This window comes from Calliphora vicina, chromosome 5, assembly GCF_958450345.1.
Source record: "Calliphora vicina chromosome 5, idCalVici1.1, whole genome shotgun sequence".
In the NCBI taxonomy this organism is placed as follows: domain Eukaryota; kingdom Metazoa; phylum Arthropoda; class Insecta; order Diptera; family Calliphoridae; genus Calliphora; species Calliphora vicina.
In genome coordinates, this window is record NC_088784.1 from 103,718,762 (window position 1) to 103,739,416 (window position 20,655).

The following is a 20,655-nucleotide window of genomic DNA, read 5'->3' on the forward strand; positions in this document are numbered from 1 at the left end:
GATTTTTATTAAAAAAAAAACTGATATAATAAGCTGAATATAAAACACAATAAACTAACAAAAAACTATATAAATAAAGACAAAAATGGGCAAGACAATATTCGTAATGTGGCATGTCTTGAATTTTATGGAAAAACTAAAAAAGAAAAACTTGTAAATATTGTGTGCACATACTGCAATATTTGTTATACCTACATACATTCAAACATATTTATTTATTTATTTTTGTTCATGTAATTTATATCTCTTTGACCATTAATAGTTCAGCACAGAGGCCAAACGTAATGAAAACGAAACGAAAAATATGAATGGTTTGGAAATTTAATACGACTAGATCTCGTTTTTGTAGAATGGTTTTAGGTGTACATATGTACTCGTATAGAGGGAGTGATTGTGTTGCAGCAGTCACTTATAAGTGAATGGCATTGGTGGTGGCATAATAATAGACAAATCAATATTTCTCAAAAAAAAAAAAAAACAAACAAAACAAAACAAAAATTCAAATAAGAAACATGAACATTCTACATTTAAGATCAGTTTTGAAAGCGATACATTTACATACCTACATCACAAAACATGCAATTCAGTTATTGGCTTTTGTCTTTAAGTCAATTTAACTAAATCCAAAACTTAAATGACTAGTGAAGAATGACGACATAGTTTTTACATTGTACATATTATTATAGTTCATATGACTATATCGATTTCATTTAAATTTAATAGTAATATTAGTTGAAAGAAGGTTACTACTCAAATAAAACTCTAATATTGCATAATATTAAATGTCTAGTTTCCTAATATTAGGTCAATAAATGAAATTTTTAGGATGGGCTTAAGCGAAATCATTTTAAAGTTTACTTTAAGGTGGATTTGAAAAGGCATTGTTTTATTTATTAAAGCCGTATTCAGTCAACCAATTCGCCGTGTATCCTTTTCAGATTATTTGACCTATTTTATGAATATATTTTTTTAATCGTTTACAAGTTCATATTTTTTTTTTGTTATTTGAGTGATCGATTAATTATTAAAATTTCCTCGATTATTCGAACGAATATGGATTAAAAATATTGGGTGTATAACTTACATATAAATGCTGGATTTTTTCAAATTTTTTGGTTTTATTTTGAAACATTTGTACAATATAAATTTATTCAAAGTATTGGCCATTGTTAGCTATAACATTTTACCATCTTTCTGATAACATATGAATTTCGATCCAAAAGAATTGCTGAATTTTTTAAGCCAAATACGAATCGAGCCAATGTCGGATATTATGTTCCGACGGGGCAAAGTCTGGACTATAAGGCGGGTGGGGCAAAACTTCCCAACCACTTCTTTCTAAATAAATTTTAACAGGTATTGCAACATGTGTCTAGGCGTTTTTTAGCCAATGCTCGTTTCAAAATAATCATTTGCGCTCGATTCAGGTTACCTGTGATGGTTTGGTCAGATTTCAGCAGCTCATAAGATATAGGACCCTTTTGCTCCTACCAAATGCAGAGAATTACCTTAGCGCTTTGGTGTCAAATCGACTAGTTAACCGGGCTTCACATACGACCTCTTAAGCTTCGGGTTATCGTAATGAATCCATTTTTCATCGCAAACATCATTTCGGAAACGTAAAATCGTATTGCAAGGTCCCTCGTATGGTACCCAATTTGCCTGTTTTTGGGTGAATTCTGCTGCTCGCAAACGTTTTGAAATTGGTGCTTGAGTAGCTCCCAATGATTTTGCAAACTATATTTGCTCCCACCAAATGCAGAGCATTATATTAGCGCCATGGATATTTGACTTTGCTGCGGATTCGGCAAGTTGGCCTGGCTTCACATACAATCGCTTACGCTTCATGATATCCATTTTTCATCGCAAGTAATGATTCTGTGCAAAAATGATTATCTCTTATAGCGTTCAAGCATCATGTCGGACATGCAAAACAGTCTTTCATGGTCTCTCGGCTTCGATTCGTATGGTACCCAATGATTCCTGATGATTCCTGCTGCTCGCAAACGTTTTAAAATTGCTGCTTGAATATCTCCTAATGATTTTGCAAGCTCCACGCATATTTGGCTTTGGTGGCGATTCGGCTGGTTGGCCGGGCTTCACATACGATCCTTACGTTTCGGGTTATCGTAATAGATCCATTTTTCATCGCAAGTAAGGATTCGGTGGAAAAATGATTTTCTTTTATAACGTTCAAGCATCATTTCGGACATTCAAAATTGTTTTTCAAGGTTTCTCGGCTGCGATTCGTATGGTACCCAATTTCCCTGCTTTTGGATGAATCCTGTTGCTCACAAATTTTTCGATTTTTTGCTGCTTGAGTAGATCCCAATGATTTTGCGAGTTCTTGTAGAGTTTAACATCTTCATGGAGTAATTCTTGGTCTTCAAAATTTTTTGGCTGGCCGGGGCGATCTTTATCTTCCGCGTCAAAATTACCACTTCTGAACCGCACAAACCATCTCTCGCTCATTGAAACCGATGGAACTCATAAGCTTTGATGAGCCATCGGTGTGCTTCAGCGACACTTTTTTTTCCAATTAAAGAAGGAAAGTGACGCAAATGACGCTTTGTTGGCACAAAATTCGTAATTTTCGTAGCAAAAAAAAACTTTGTTGTTTACATTATAATGTTCTATAACTAATAGCGTTTTCTTTTCTGGCATAAATGATGCCTTAATATTCTTCCCTTCTTTGTGTTCTTTTCTGAAAAAAATGTTGTTTGATAAGCAAATAACATGTTCCTTTCAAATAACATTGCCCTAAAACCCCGAAAATATGCTACATGTTTCACCATCAGTTTTATCAAAGGGTTAAGAATAGAGATTTTCTTGTTATTGCTTTGGAAGTTCGTCTGTATTAATGAAATAGGTTTTGTATAATAAAAGTATAGTTTTAGAATATTTAGAAGCTACATAATAGCAAATTGTTTTAGAATATACGAATCATAAGAATCATACGCGGAACGTTTTAGCAAAATCGGAAAACTTTTAGAGGTTGCTCATTTTATTTCAAGTTTCGAGTTAAAGTTACAATATTTTGTATTAAATTAAACCCTTTCTCTTCTTTCTCTCATTTCAGACGATCCCTACTATTGTGGTCTTCGTGCACGTGTGCCAAACTTTGTGAAATCATCCTCAAAGTCGGCTAAAGAAGCTCAGGCAGCAGCACTTCAGAATGGCTCAGCGGCTCAACAACAGCAACAACACATGAATACACTAACAAACCAAAAGAAGACTTCGGTGATGATGCCCATGCATCCCGCAATGCATGCACCACAACCACCACACATGCATCCCCATCACATCCAGCAACAACAAATGATGGCAGCTGTAGCTCATGCTGCAGCCCAGCAACAGCAGCAGCAGCAACAGCATCCCATGCACCATCATCATGTTCAGCATGCGGCAGCGGCAGCGGCCCAACAAATGTGGCAGACACGCAGTTATGAAAGCGGCATAGGTATTTATAATCATAATGCAACAACGACGACGACAGCTGCTACCACAGCGACTGCTACGAACTTTAATACAGACTTACAATTGCAACATCACCACCAACAACAACAACAACAGCAACAGTTACAATTACAACAGCAACAGTTACAGTTACAACATTTACAAACGGCTTCAAACAATTATTACCCTAGCACTAATGCTAGCAGTTCTCTCTATAACTATCTTGCACCCAATTACCAAGAGCACCAATTACATCAACAGCAACAACAGCAACAAATTGGCAATAGTTCTTCCACTTCTGCTTCTACTTCTCTAACTACTACTCCTCTCTCTTCTAACGCTAGCAATCTCATGCCATCAACGCCCTCCCTACCCATAGGACACTTGACCAATACCACAAATGCCATTGCACCAGCAACTTCAATACAATTAAGCACTAATTTGACATTTGCCACCAGTCCCCCCATTGAACAAACAGCCAAAACTAATCACGAAAATATTTACGGACAGACCAGAAATCTTAATTTTAAACAGAATAACTCGCCTCCTGTGCCCCCTCACAGCTCCTCACATCATAATCAGGCTCATTTTAAATCAGGCCACCAAAATCATCATCAACATCATCAACATCATCGTCATCATTCACATCACTCCCATCAGCATCAACATCAGCATCGTCGATCTCATCATCATGGTTCTTATGGTTGCCTTATGCATTCCTCTCACCCCTCTGCCCGCTCTACGCCCGGAGAATTTCGTTTTAAAACTCACGAACCGCTCTATGATGATTTCGACAGCAGACACTCCAAACATTTCCGACCTTCACGCAGGTCCTCTTCCACCACTGCCCAAATCGATAATAATTGTAATTGCGTTAGTTGCTATACACTAGCTCCGCTCTTTGGAGCTCCCACACCCAAACGACCGCCCAGAAGTTTAAGCCAACAACAGCTGAGGCAACATCAACGTTTGAGTGGAGCCAAAAATCTTTACAAAAACGAATTAAAACGAGGCGTTGTCAAGTGGTGCAGTGACAGTGACGTTTCCCTGCTGGGCCGTGAAGACCAAGAACAGAGCGAAGGCACCGATGACTATAGGGCTTATGCAAATCGTAAAGCCTGCTATGACGATTCATACAACTATGACGATTTCAATTTAGATCAAGATTTTGATATAGAAAATTTTACTTTAACACAATTGGACTATAAAAAACAAATGCAAAAACCGAACAACCAAAAATTCAATGGTTATGCGGCTAGACATAATAAGTATCCGTCAGCTAATGACAGTCAACCACATCCTTTAACGGATGGCTATGTGGACAAGGCCAGATTAAGACAGATAAGATCACCCACGCCCAAACGAAAAGAATCATTACAATCTAAAGAGGGCAAATCGAAAAACCCCTTGTACAAACCCTCCTCAAATCTACTGGCAATGCGCAATAAATCACAGAGTACCGAAAGTTTTTTTGAACAACCTCACGATGAGGGTACGATTTATATGTATGGCGGACGTAAACGCATAGTAAAGGCTCCCTCTGCCACCAATATCTATGATCGCATTAAAAGTCAGGGAGATTTAACCCACAAACAAGCTCAAAAATACAATTCACAAATGAATTTACACTACGAACAGCGTAAACCATTTTCAAAGCTTGCGGATCGGAATGATCATGACACTTTGAAACCCCTAGTACCGCCTCCTCTGTGGAGAGGAGCTAAGAGAATGAATCTTAAGGGTTTGGTTAGTGCAAAATTGAATAATTTTCAAGCTTTAGATCACAATAACAATAATGTCAGCACAACTAGACAAGACGCTAAAATCAATAATCTTCAAAGATCTGAAGAGACGAACAAGACTGCTATGAACCCCAGCAATGGGGGTTTGACTAATAACGGTAGTAATAACGGTAATAAGACAACGATACACACAACACACAACCACCACTTTAACGCCGACTCAAAACACAAACAAAATGATAATGAAACGGCCCAACAACAGCAACACCATCACCACCAACAGCAACAACATCAACAAAACATGGAGCAACTACAACAACAGCAGCAACCACAATTTAGAATTGGTCGCTCCTCTAGTCGCGTTGACCTTAGTGACATGGAATCGATTTATGGTTATTTAAAACCTCGTAAACCCCGAAGTTTAAGCATGAAGAAAATACAAATACTCGATTATTGAACAAATCCTCCCCAAAAAAAAATCAATATTCTTCTTCAATTTTACCATAGGAGGTTTGATTTTTTTATGTGCCAACAACAGTTTTTCATTATAGTGGTTTTTTGTTAATTAAATATTTCGTAGTAGTTGGAGGTGTTTTTTCAAAACTGATTAAATTTTTGTTAATACTTGCTGTAAATATTTTTCAAAAAGCTTTTATTTCCTTATATTTACCCTGATTTTTTGTTACCCCATTTACTTAAGACCCTTGGAACGGTATAAACAAATTTCGTTATTCGTTATACAATACAATACATATATTTTTTTGGTACGGTTTTGCACTAACTTTTTACACCCTTCTTTTTATAATAATTTTATAAATATTTAAGAATATGACATTAGATAATGGTAAAAATGTAACAAATTATGAACTTTGGTTGATGGAAGGTTGATTTAATTTTAATATGAGTAACAACAATTAATTGGATGATTCAAACGGTCTGCTATTACTTAGTTCATATTGTCATAATGTCCTAATATATTATGATAGCACACCATTTGAATCCCCCAAATATTTATTTCTTTTCAGCAAATTATGGTTGGGTGGAACAAGATCGCTTAGCGTTTTAATTAAAATTATTCACCCCTATCGCGAATAAACAGTTCACATGAAATATGTTCCATTTTCCTTTTTTCGTTCATCAAGTTTGTTTACGTGAAAAATTCCCCATGTTGTGAATTTTTTAGATGGAATTTTGTAAATAATAAACAGCTGTTACGAACAAAATTAACTATTGTGAATGAAAAGTTCATGGGAATATCACGATAGCAATTTTCCCTTCGAGGGAAATGGATATTTCATAAGGGTGATATTCGATAAGGGTGATTATTTTGACATTTTGTATTATGCAAGTGAAATTGTGTTACTGGGATTTCTTGAATTTCAAAGTTGAATACCAGATTTTATACACACCCTCGGTGTGTCTATCCTACCAACCTCTTAAAATTTAATAGTTTGATCTAAAATTACCTCAAACTTAGGTGTCCAAAATGTAGCTTTAAATTGTTTTTCAGAATCCCCATATGAGAATTACAACCCATAATGGACCGATCGTCATAAAATTTGGTGGCATGATTTTCATATGGAACATTTTGGTATACAATTTAATTTAGATATCAGAACTTGTAAAAGTTGCGTGTTATAGTATTATTTCGGAAGTGGGTCATATATGGGACCTATGACTAATTGTGGACAGATTGTCACAAAAATCGGCCACATGATTTCTAAATGTACGAAACTAATCAGGTTTTTGTCTTCATTAATTTTCGAAAGTTATATCCAGGTTTGACCGATCCCTACACAATTTTGAAGTTTGATTTCTCCTTGCACAAAGTGTGCAGGATATAAATACATGTTATTTTCAGTCCCGTGACAATTCTATATTAATATTGAACATAATGCCACATCTGCTCTTTTTTAAATTAATTTTTAAAACGAGAAACGTCTTTTTCTTATATCGTCAAATTCACATCACTACCATCAACATCAGCATCGTTGATCTTATAATCACGGTTCCTCTTCCCGCTATACGCTCGGCAAATTTCGTTTTAAAACTTATGAACAATGATGGTTTTTACAACAGGCATGTCCAATATTTCCGACCTTTTAAATTAAGCAAGAAACCATTAAATGACTTAAGAAGTCCGACAAAGTCTTTCGAGATACAATAAAAGTTAGTAATCAGTTCAATAGTTCCAAATTTCCCCGACTTTTTTCATTCTCAGACTTCTTTCATTCCCGGAAATTATTTAAAAATAAAATTAAGCAAGAAACGATTTAAGAAGTCCGACAAAGTCTTTCCAGATACAATAAAAGTCACTGATCAGTTTTAGAGTTCCAAATTTACTGGAAGTTTTTCATTCCCGGAGAAATATTTAAAAAATCTGTTTGTTCATTTCTAAGAATTCCCGGGAAAAGTGTAATACTAAATTAATTAAGAAACCATTAAAAGATTGTGGAAGTCCGACTAGTTAAATCTGGGAAAAAATGCGAAATTCGGTTCGAAAGAAAACTATTTCAATTCAGAATATACATATCGCACTTGATCAACAAGAGGGTATTAACTCAAAATTTTAAAATTTTCAGTAAAGGATAAAAACTGTTTGTGGTTACATTTTAAGAGAATTTGATAATCTGAATACATCATTGTATGTAAATTCCATTTAAAAAAATAATTACTTTGTTTTTCTTTTATATTTTTCCAATTATTGCAAAAAAAATCTATTTTTCGAGTTAATACCATTTTTCTGATAAAATGTAAACAATTTTATTATAAAAAGAGTCACATTTCGAATTAAAATCATAAAATAAAGCCAATTTTATCAACAAAACTGTATCAACTCAAAATACAACCAAATATAAATAAAAAACTTTGATTATTTTTAAATTGAATAAACGCTCAACTCAAAATAATACCTTTTATATGAAAATATACGATTCATTTCTATTTCAACTTTTGTATTAACTTGAAATAATACCTTTTTGCTGTATAAAAGTAGTCACTATATTATCATGAAAATGGTCTCAAGTGTTGTTTTCGAGATGAAAGAGTAATCGGAATACGTTGAAATTTTTACAGTAGATAGATATTGATGTTGTTAGTTGATTTCTTGAAAAAAGTGAAATTTACAAAATTTTGAGTTAATACCCTCTTGTTGATCAAGTGCGATATATAAACATATTTAAACAAATATTTTTGACATTATTTTCTCTAAATATCTTAATAATTCCTTAAATAATCTAAAATTTTAATTTGTATTAAGTCGATGTACTAGAAAAGTTAATTTTCCTGCTTTAGATAATTAACTTTCTGTTTTTGATACATTGAGATCGTGCTCATTTTCTCAATTAATACGCAAAATTGTAGATATTTTGAGTTTTTAATATAAAACATTGATTTTTGGTTAGAAGTAAGAGTGATTACAGATCAAGCTCTTCATATAGAAATATGAGTGATCACAGATCAATTAAACGCATAATAGCCAAGTTATAAGCAGTTGTATATATTTTGAATTTTTCATATAAAAAAATCAAGTTTTGCTCAGAAATATGAGTGATCACAGATCGACCTCCTTTTCTCAATTAAACGCATAATAGCCAAGTTATTAGCAGATTTAGATATTTTGAGTTTTTCATATAAAAAATCGATTTTTGGTTAGAAATACGAGTGATCACAAATCGAGCTCCTTTTCTCATTTAAATGTATAATAGCCAAGTTATTGGCGATTTTAGATATTTTGATTTTTTCTATATAAAAATCGATTTTTGGTTAGAAATATGAGTGATCACAGATCGACCTCCTTTTCTCAATTAAACGCATAATAGCCAAGTTATAAGCAGTTTTAGTTATTTTGAGTTTTTCATATAAAAAATCGATTTTTGGTTAAAAATATGAGTGATCACAGTGAGTGATCAACTGTTTTTAAACTTTGCCCTCAAGTTGCATTTTTTTGTGATCTTTTACGGAAAAAAGCAACACTGTGAAAGAGTAACATGTTTTTTTTATATTAAATTTTTGCTAAAAGAAAATAATTTAAATTTGTTGTCTTAGTCTTATCACAGGATGTAAATGATTTTCTTCGCAACCTCTTCAACCAATGTTCGGTGTATATAAATTTATTTTGGTTATAAAAGAATAAATATTGGTCACAGCAAATAACAATAATGTCATATTCTTAAAATAGTTAAATTATTGGACATATTTGGACGTTAATATTTTTTGTTAATACAATATATAAAGAAATTTTTAATTTGATCACAATTCAAATATAAAATTTTTATAAAATCTATCTATGTATTGTTTTTTATTCACTTTAGATGCAGATATTGTAGAGTCACCTTATAATCATATTTATGGACGTTTGCCTTTGCCAACACGAGGTTATATACCGACCCCACGTAGCATGTATATTGGTGAATGGGATTGATAGAATTTTCACAGAATCAAAAATTTCAAATTTATGAGAAAAATTCAAAAGCAAACAACTTTTAAACACACAAAAGAAATGGATGCATCAAGGAGATGGAATATTAATTTAGTTTTAAGTTAAATTAAACAAAAATATTCATTAAAAATATATATTTTTGCTATTTGTAAAAGAAAATATGTATTTGCAAGAGATTATTTTATCTACATTATAATTAAATCTTTTTAAAATATTTCTTAAATTAATAATAAAACGCCATTAATTTTATAATCATCATTATTTCAATGTATAAAATTTCATAACTTTAAATAAACACTAAAAAAACAACAATATTTAAGTTAAAGCTAATTTAAAATTAAGTTAAATAAATTTAAAATGATGTTTGAAAATGTTATTAAACAAAAACAACATTAACAAACAAACAAAGTCATTTTTATTTTACAAAATATCAATAAAAAATTGGTTTTCAGACATTTAGATTTGAAATTATTTCCCTTTTCCTTTCAATATGGGATTTTAGGTTTAGAATTAATAAGAATTCTTCTATTGTTTTATAATTTTAACAATGAATCATATTATTTCTTAAACTTTATTATACTGCCACAAGTTTTTATGTCACATTTTACTTTTCTTACATACTGTAACAATTTTTAGTTAATTAATTATATTTCTCCAATAACTCTATATTAAAATTAAATAGTAATAATGTAAACTATTTCATAAATTTATTTTATTTTATTTTAATTATTATTATTTGCTTTAAAAGATATATAAAAATTTATTACACAAAAAAAATGTAAAATTTTAAATTCATTAATTCAATGAAATAAAACATCTATCTGTATGTATTTTATTTTATTTGTAAGTCCTAAGTTCATCTTCTTTATCTAATCAAGATATGACAAACGTTTTTACAATTTGTTTGTTTTTAAATTATAATTGTAAAAACCTTACTTATGGATGTATAAATAAATCTTTGCAAGCGAATACAATTTATTATAAACATTTTGTAAAAGAAAAATACTCGTAAATAAATATATTTTATATTGAAATGCTATTTCATTTAAAAAATAATAGGGAAGCAGGATTTCCTAGCTAAAATCTATTTTTGATGAGAAACATGAGTGATCAAGATTCTTGTCTCAATTAAACGCAGTTTTAGATATTTTGCGTTGTTCATATAAAAAAACGATTTTTGATTAGAAATATGAGTGATCACAAATCGACCTCCTTTTCTCAATTAAACGCATAATAGCCAAGTTATAAGCAGTTTTAGATTTTTGAGTTTTTCATATAAAAAATCGATTTTTGGTTAGAAATATGAGTGATCACAGATCGACCCCCTTTTCTCATTTAAACGCATAATAGCAAAGTTATAGCAGTTTTAAATATTTTGAGTTTTTCATTTTAAAAATGGATTTTTGGTTAGAAATATGAGTGATCACAGATCGACCTCCTTTTCTCATTTAAACGCATAATAACCAAGTTATAAGCAGTTTTAGATATTTTGAGTTTTTCATATAAAAAATCGATTTTTGGTTAAAAATATGAGTGATCACAGATCGACCTCCTTTTCTCAATTAAACCAATAATAGCCAAGTTAAAGCAGTTTTAGATATTTTGAGTTTTTCATATAAAAAATCGATTTTTGGTTAGAAATATGAGTGATCACAGATCTACCTCCTTTTCTCAATTAATTAGCATTTTTAGATATTTTGAGTTTTTCATATAAAAAATCGATTTTTGGTTAGAAATATGAGTGATCACAGATCGACCTCCTTTTCTCATTTAAACGCATAATAACCAAGTTATAAGCAGTTTTAGATATTTTGAGTTTTTCATATAAAAAATCGATTTTTGGTTTGAAATATGAGTGATCACAGATCGACCTCCTTTTCTCATTTAAACGCATAATAGCCAAGTTATTGGCGATTTTAGATATTTTGAGTTTTTCATTTTAAAAATGGATTTTTGGTAAGAAATATCAGTGATCACAGATCGACCTCCTTTTCTCATTTAAACGCATAATAACCAAGTTATAAGCAGTTTTAGATATTTTGAGTTTTTCATATAAAAAATCGATTTTTGGTTCAAAATATGAGTGATCACAGATCGACCTCCTTTTCTCATTTAAACGCATAATAGCCAAGTTATTGGCGATTTTAGATATTTTGAGTTTTTCATATAAAAAATCGATTTTCGGTTAAAAATATGAGTGATCACAGATCGACCTCCTTTTCTCAATTAAACCCATAATAGCCAAGTTAAAGCAGTTTTAGATATTTTGAGTTTTTCATATAAAAAATCAATTTTTAGTTAAAAATATCAGTGATCACAGATCGACCTCCTTTTCTCATTCAAACGCATAATAGCCAAGTTATAAGTAGTTTTGGATATTTTGAGTTTTTCATATAAAAAATGGATTTTTGGTTAAAAATATGAGTGATAACAGATCGACCTCCTTTTCTCAATTAAACGCATAATAGCCAAGTTATAAGCAGGTTTAGATATTTTGAGTTTTTCTTATAAAAAATATATTTTTGGTTAGTAATATGAGTGATCACAGATCGACCTCCTTTTCTCATTTAAACGCATAATAACCAAGTTATAAGCAGTTTTAGATATTTTCAGTTTTTCATATAAAAAATGGATTTTTGGTTAAAAAAATGAGTGATAACAGATCGACCTCCTTTTCTCATTTAAATGCATAATAGCGTAATTATAAGCAGTTTTAGATATTTTCAGTTTTTCATATAAAAAATGGATTTTTGGTTAAAAATATGAGTGATCACAGATCGACCTCTTTTTCTCATTTAAACGCATAATAACCAAGTTATAAGCAGTTTTAGATATTTTGAGTTTTTCTTATTGGCGATTTTAGATATTTTGAGTTCTTCATATAAAAAATGGATTTTTGGTTAGAAATATGATCACAGATCGACCTCCTTTTCTCATTTAAACGCATAATAGCCAAGTTATTGGCGATTTTAGATATTTTGAGTTTTTCATATAAAAAATCGATTTTTGGTTAGAAATATGAGTGATCACAGATCGACCTCCTTTTCTCAATTAAACTCATAATAACCAAGTTATAAGCAGTTTTAGATATTTTGAGTTTTTCTTATAAAAAATAGATTTTTGGTTAGTAATATGAGTGATCACAGATCGACCTCCATTTCTCATTTAAACGCATAATAACCAAGTTATAATCAGTTTTAGATATTTTGAGTTTTTCATATAAAAAATAGATTTTTGGTTAGAAATATTAGTGATCACAGATCGACCTCTTTTTCTCAATTAAACGCATAATAGCCAAGCTATAAGCAGTTTTAGATATTTTGAGTTTTTCTTATAAAAAATGGATTTTTGGTTAGTAATATGAGTGATCACAGATCGACCTCCTTTTCTCATTTAAACGCATAATAACCAAGTTATAAGCAGTTTTAGATATCTTCAGTTTTTCATATAAAAAATGGATTTTTTGTTAAAAATATGAGTGATCACAGATCGACCTCCTTTTCTTATTTAAACGCATAATAGCCAAGTTATTGGCGATTTTAGATATTTTGAGTTTTTCATATAAAAAATCGATTTTTGGTTAGAAATATGAGTGATCACAGATCTACCCCTTTTCTCAATTAAACGCATAATAGCCAAGTTATTAGCAGTTTTAGATATTTTGAGTTTTTCATATAAAAAATCGATTTTTGGTTAGAAATATGAGTGATCACAGATCGACCTCCTTTTCTCATTTAAACGCATAATAGCCAAGTTATTAGCAGTTTTAGATATTTTGAGTTTTTCATATAAAAAATCGATTTTTGGTTAGAAATACTCGTAATAGTGATCACAGATCGACCTCCTTTTCTCAATTAAACGCATAATAACCAAGTTATAAGCAGTTTTAGATATTTTGAGATTTTCATATAAAAAATCGATTTTCGGTTAAAAATATGAGTGATCACAGATCGACCTCCTTTTCTCATTTAAACGCATAATAACCAAGTTATAAGCAGTTTTAGATATCTTCAGTTTTTCATATAAAAAATGGATTTTTTGTTAAAAATATGAGTGATCACAGATCGACCTCCTTTTCTTATTTAAACGCATAATAGCCAAGTTATTGGCGATTTTAGATATTTTGAGTTTTTCATATAAAAAATCGATTTTTGGTTAGAAATATGAGTGATCACAGATCTACCCCTTTTCTCAATTAAACGCATAATAGCCAAGTTATTAGCAGTTTTAGATATTTTGAGTTTTTCATATAAAAAATCGATTTTTGGTTAGAAATATGAGTGATCAAAGATCGACCTCCTTTTCTCATTTAAACGCATAATAGCCAAGTTATTAGCAGTTTTAGATATTTTGAGTTTTTCATATAAAAAATCGATTTTTGGTTAGAAATACTCGTAATAGTGATCACAGATCGACCTCCTTTTCTCAATTAAACGCATAATAACCAAGTTATAAGCAGTTTTAGATATTTTGAGATTTTCATATAAAAAATCGATTTTCGGTTAAAAATATGAGTGATCACAGATCGACCTCCTTTTCTCATTTAAACGCATAATAGCAAAGTTATAAGCAGTTTTAGATATTTTGAGTTTTTCTTATTGGCGATTTTAGATATTTTGAGTTCTTCATATAAAAAATGGATTTTTGGTTAGAAATATGAGTGATCACAGATCGACCTCCTTTTCTCATTTAAACGCATAATAGCCAAGTTATTGGCGATTTTAGATATTTTGAGTTTTTCATATAAAAAATCGATTTTTGGTTAGAAATATGAGTGATCACAGATCGACCTCCTTTTCTCATTTAAACGCATAATAGCGAAGTTATAAGCAGTTTTAGATATTTTGAGTTTTTCATTTTAAAAATGGATTTTTGGTTAGAAATTTGAGTGATCACAGATCACCTCCTTTTCTCAATTAAACCTATAATAACCAAGTTATTGGCGATTTTAGATATTTTGAGTTTTTCATATATAGTTAGTAATATGAGTGATCACAGATCGACCTCCTTTTCTCATTTAAACGCATAATAGCGAAGTTATAAGCAGTTTTAGATATTTTGAGTTTTTCATATAAAAAATTGATTTTTGGTTAAAAATATGAGTGATCACAGATCGACCTCCTTTTCTCATTTAAACGCATAATAGCAAAGTTATAAGCAGTTTTAGATATTTTGAGTTTTTCATATAAAAAATCGATTTTCGGTTAAAAATATGAGTGATCACAGATCGACCTCCTTTTCTCAATTAAGCGCATAATAGCCACGTTATAAGCAGTTTTAGATATTTTGAGTTTTTCATTTTAAAAATTGATTTTTGGTTAGAAATACGAGTGATCACAGATCGACCTCCTTTTCTCATTTAAACGCATAATAGCCAAGTTATTGGCGATTTTAGATATTTTGAGTTTTTCATTTTAAAAATGGATTTTTGGTTAAACATATGAGTGATCACAGATCGACCTCCTTTTCTCATTTAAACGCATAATAGCAAAGTTATAAGCAGTTTTAGATATTTTGAGTTTTTCATATAAAAAATAGATTTTTGGTTAGAAATATTAGTGATCACAGATCGACCTCCTTTTCTCAATTAAACGCATAATAGCCAAGCTATAAGCAGTTTTAGATATTTTGAGTTTTTCTTATAAAAAATATATTTTCGGTTAAAAATATGAGTGATCACAGATCGACCTCCTTTTCTCATTTAAACGCATATTAACCAAGTTATAAGCAGTTTTAGATATTTTGAGTTTTTCATTTTAAAAATTTATTTTTGGTTAAAAATATGAGTGATCACAGATCGACCTCCTTTTCTCAATTAAACGCATAATAACCAAGTTTTAAGCAGTTTTAGATATTTTGAGTTTTTCATATAAAAAATTGATTTTTGGTTAAAAATATGAGTGATCACAGATCGACCTCCTTTTCTCAATTACACGCATAATAGCCAAGTTATTAGCAGTTTTAGATATTTTGAGATTTTCATATAAAAAATTAATTTTTGGTTATGAATATGAGTGATCACAGATCGACCTCCTTTTCTCAATTAAACGCATAATAGCCAAGTTATTAGCAGTTTTAGATATTTTAAGTTTTTCATATAAAAAATTGATTTTTGGTTAAAAATATCAGTGATCACAGATCGACCTCCTTTTCTCATTTAAACGCATAATAGCCAAGTTATATTTTGAGTTTTTCATATAAAAAATCGATTTTTGGTTAGAAATATGAGTGATCACAGATCGACCTCCTTTTCTCATTTAAACGCATAATAGCCAAGTTATTGGCGATTTTAGATATTTTGAATTTTTCATTTTAAAAGTGGATTTTTGGTTATGAATATGAGTGATCATAGATCGACTTCCTTTTCTCAATTAAACGCATAATAGCCAAGTTATTAGCAGTTTTAGATATTTTGAGTTTTTCATATAAAAAATTGATTTTTGGTTAAAAATATGAGTGATCACGGATCGACCTCCTTTTCTCTATTAAACGCATAATAACCAAGTTATTGACGGTTTTAGATATTTTAAGTTTTTCATGTAAAAATTCGATTTTTGGTTGATTGCAGATGAACCTCTTTTTCTATTTAAAAATTAATAAAATTAATTTGTAAAATTATATGGAAAATTATAAGGTTTATTAAAAAATTCGTTTGGTTATGTATATTCAACAAATTATATTTGTTTAACTATTTATTATCAAAAACTTTTCACCATTTGTTTGTAGTTTACATATAGTAGTCGTCTCCACCAAAACCAGGTGGTTGCATGTGATCTGGATTGGGATTTGGTCGAATGCCACGTTCGGGTGGTCCAAAGGGATCAAAACGTGGTCGAGCACCTGGGCCAATACCGCTATTATCAGGACCTAGACGGAAATCGGGGTGTGAGGGAAAAGGGAATAAATTACCAGGACCACCACGACCCAATGGATCTAAATCGCCGCGACCAACGGGAAAACCAAATGGTGGAGGATTTGACGCAGGTATGTATCTAAGTAGAAAATAATGAAAATAGGTAGTTTAGTTAGTAAAAGCAAATGTTAGGAAAAAGACTAACCCAAAAGGTGGAAGCCTCGGTTCACCAATACGTAAGCTATCAGGACCTGTAGACGAAGAAGACGCAGATGTCCCGGTCGTTTGAGTAGTAACAGTTTTACTGGTGCCAGCAAATACCTAGAATATTTATGATTTGATAAACTTATGGAAGAAGTTTATCTTTTTAGGCTATTATCAACTTACAGGCTCCAGTAATTCTTTGCGATACCTGTCCACAAGTTGTGTGGCTGTTGGTATCATCTTCGTTATGCTTCCTTTAGTCGCTTTAACGAGGTCTTCTGGATCTAAGCCAATATTTGAAACTTTACGTGTCTTTACATCCAACAGAGTAATAATTAAAGAACCCTCTGTTCTTAGACCCAAAAGAATATACAATTGTTTATCGTTTGTATAGCGTAGAGCATAATTATTCTCATCATCATTCCAGTTATCGGGTAACAACTCTGAGCCACTGTCTTCATCGTCCTCTGGCAAAGTTTTCTAAAGATGTGTTAGGTGTTTAGTATTTTCAAATTAAAATACATTGGACAACATCAGTTTAAACATTTTTATAATATGAAGTTAAATCTATACAAAACTTGTCTAATGTGATGCTGTCCTTAATCAAAATGTATTTTAATTGCTAAATACTCACATCATCTCCAATACCGATGCATTTGAAATGGGAATGTTTGGTTAGAACAAAATGGGCCAGAGCAATAAGCAAGTCATCCTTTTTGTTTACCACCTTTTCTATGGTCTTGTATAGCAAATCCCATCCGTAAAAGAAATCGTTTGATGTTGCAGACATATTCTATTTTATTAATGCACTGTTCTAATGTTGAAATTTTATTTTATTGGAGGAAAGGATTTTACAACATTGAAGTAATTTTTGCGAAATAATAGCGATTTTTACTGAAAATTTTTGAAGCCGAACATTCTTGTTTGTTTGTTTTTAATACAAATTCAATTAAGGTGAAGTCAATCAAACAGCTGATTCCTTTTTTTTGCTGGTTTTGTTCTAGCGGCTGTCAAAGCTTGTATTTCAATATCTACCTATTCTATGCTTATAAACAAAATATTTATTTTTTACATAAACAAATTAAGCCCCAACTATTCAGTTATCTAAACTATATTATACTTTGTGACTATATTAAGCTTTAATACACGTTTTTAATTTTCTATTTCTGTTTTTTGACATTTGGTAAGACTAATTGTTGTTTTTGCAGAACGGACACTTCCTTGTTTGAATTCGCTTTGGTTTGTTTTCAAAAGCGAAGAGTGTTGCCATATTTATTATTTATACTAAATTAACCCTTAAAAAACAAAACAAAAGTGACAATGTTAAAAAAGATAAATTAAGCTTTTGCTAATTTCATCTGTATTTGAATTCAATTAATATATTGAAATAGTAAAATTATCCAAGTAGTAAATAGTATGTATGAAGAAAAATCTTAAAATGTCAAAATGTTTACCTATGTTGTCGATAATAAAAGTTAAATTAAGTGGTTTTTATTAATTGTATATTAAATTTGGTCAATTTTCTGTGAAAATATATGTTGGCAGCATTGTTTTTTTTGTTTACATTTCATGTGCCATTAAAACAAGGTGTAGCCACTAGCACAGCTGTTTCGTTTTTGGGTCATTTAACTGTCAAACTTCATATATAAAAAATAACTACCTACTCTAGTGAGTTCATCTTATTAAATTTACTTTGTTTATATTTTATTGCTTCTATATTTGTTTCTTTCTAGTATTTTCTATTTCATTCTTTCTATAATATATCAATAATATATTGAACAAGGTGAACTACACCCAATTCAGACTATGTTTTTTACGACGTCGTTTTTTCATAATTCTCCTTTTGAAGTTGCTTCCAAAAACCTTTTGCCTTAATTTTTTCCAGCCAATGTTCATTTTTATTGTTTAATGTTGTTGTAGATTCAGTTCAAGTCCAAGGAACTGTGATACTTCGACAGGATGAGTCCATAAATCCACTGGACGTAGCGAAGTAGGGCTGGCTGGACAGTTGAATATGTGAGGGTGTCATAAGAACCCTGACCACATGCTGGTCATAAGTTGAGGACGGCATGGTCTATGCGGGACCAAAAGGCATTAAGCCTGTTGCTACATCCTGATCTTAGTTGAGCCAGAATTTTTTTAAGTGGCAGAATCTTCTTGGCCTCTGATATCGGTGGTGGGCGACCTCCAAGTACGACATTCATATGATATCATGCTACCGCGGAATTGATGACGACTCTATGAACTTCGTTCAAAGCTGTCATATACGAGCTGTGATCAAATGTGATCGTATATACATGGGATTTTTTTGAAAGGAAATAAACCTATTATTGATAAGACATTGAATTTGGAGAATAAACACTTTTCCAACAAAAATTCTCTGGCTCTAAATCAATCTGTGGTAAATTACATATTTGGAAATTTGAAATGAGATAATTTTTGGAAAAAGCAAGTTCTTCTTTATTGTTCGAGTATCCAACCGTCACCTAGACGATTTCTAAAGTAAAAAAATCCCAATGTATTTAAATTTGAAATAATTTATTGGTAAAACTAAAACTAATTCCATTCAACTCAAATAAGAGCTCCAAAAGGTTCGAAAATTGATATTTTAAACCCATATAGATAAAATCCTTCAAAACTACCACAAAAGCGCACGGCTGTGATCTATTTTTCCATACATTAAATTAATTCAATGGGCTATTGAAAAACTTGGTTTAACGTTAAAAAAAATATACATATATATTGTAGAAAATTTCTTCCCCATACGTTATTTTTGAAAATTTTACGGTTTATGAAAATTTTTCATCTTAAAAACTAAAATACAACTCTCTTAAAGTACCCGGTAGTATATTTTAGTACTTAATAATCGAATATAAAGCAAACACAGCATCACTACATATGACGCTAATTTGAAAGCAGCCATATTGTTTTTTTTTTTAATGTCTACGTCCAGTATCAATATCTGCAGGGTGATATTGATCCCACAGCCGATTATAGGTTTAAATCGAATGACTCCAAATATTGAAAATATTCTCTTAGCCGATTTAATGTCAAACCGCATATATAAAAAGTTTGTGAAAAATTCTCACACCAATGCTGCCACTTTATCGAATTTATATAGACTGGTGTTAACAAAATCTATAGTAGTTGGTATCGAGTATTTATATTTTTTGTATACTCGATACTAATTTTATGTATATTCAACCTTGAAATATCAAGTATTCAGGACAAAGTGTATACAGAGGTGTCACGAGACAGAAGATAACCAAGTTTTATATTTGTATCTTTCTCTCAGAACTGCCTTTTGTTTATATTTTTGCTGCATGTAACATATATCCATTACCTTTAACATACACTAAATTAGGTACTACAAATTGTTATATCTTTCTCATTCCATGAGAACTGCACTAGAAAACTGATTTAGCATTTTTGAGACGTCCAAATTTTCACCTCTGTGGTTAGACAGAATGGGATAAAAAATATGTTTAAAATTTCTGTATATTATTTTGTTTGGCGTTTGTTGTCAAGACAAAGTTATCTAATTTCTTCAATCACTTGTGGGCCCATGAATTTGTCTTATTTGAAAACCTCTGGTCAATGTAATGTCCCCTTCAACACAAGACTAGGAATTTTCCGCTGAGTAAACAAATTGATGGCAAGTCAAGAAGTGGGGTTATGACTCATAAACAAAATAATACATATTTTCTGAAATTCTAAAACTAGACTTTTGCGGTAAGCTGGAACCGAAATATCACAATCGATTTCGAGTAAAATGTATCGTAATTTTTTTATTTGATATTGTGGCATTCGACACCGATGTGTAAATTCAGGCCCTTTACTTTTTATAAGCTTATACACTTAATAATGGGAATAATAGGTATTTCTAAATAAATTTTGGGAATTATTTTTTTCAAGTCTGGCAAATTTGAAAATAATCAAATAAAGGCTAAGTACTATTT

The 20,655-nt window shown here is 30.9% G+C and overlaps 3 protein-coding genes across 4 annotated transcripts in view; 2 read left to right on the top strand and 1 right to left on the bottom strand.

Moving 5' to 3' along the window:
* Positions 1-9,951, top strand: part of LOC135962060 (uncharacterized) — a 586,654-nt gene extending 576,703 nt beyond the window's left edge. For both annotated transcript variants that reach the window (XM_065513795.1, XM_065513794.1), the window contains exons 9-10: positions 3,080-3,460; positions 9,512-9,951. In XM_065513795.1, coding sequence (XP_065369867.1) covers positions 3,080-3,460; positions 9,512-9,621 — 491 coding nt within the window. In that variant the 3' untranslated portion in view covers positions 9,622-9,951. The remainder of the gene's footprint in view (positions 1-3,079; positions 3,461-9,511) is intronic.
* LOC135959766 (nuclear transcription factor Y subunit gamma-like) lies at positions 3,476-5,661 on the top strand. Its single transcript, XM_065510823.1, has 2 exons — positions 3,476-3,605; positions 3,698-5,661. Exons 1-2 carry the CDS (start codon positions 3,476-3,478, stop codon positions 5,653-5,655), a joined length of 2,088 nt encoding a protein of 695 aa, XP_065366895.1. The 3' UTR covers positions 5,656-5,661.
* A 6,303-nt stretch (positions 9,952-16,254) lies between the features above and the next one.
* On the bottom strand, positions 16,255-17,560 carry PI31 (Proteasome inhibitor 31 kDa). The gene is made up of 4 exons (XM_065511122.1): positions 17,331-17,560; positions 16,880-17,176; positions 16,698-16,813; positions 16,255-16,631 (listed from the first exon to the last, which is right to left on the bottom strand). Exons 1-4 carry the CDS (start codon positions 17,484-17,486, stop codon positions 16,367-16,369), a joined length of 834 nt encoding a protein of 277 aa, XP_065367194.1. The 5' UTR covers positions 17,487-17,560; the 3' UTR covers positions 16,255-16,366.
* Positions 17,561-20,655: the final 3,095 nt, after the last annotated feature.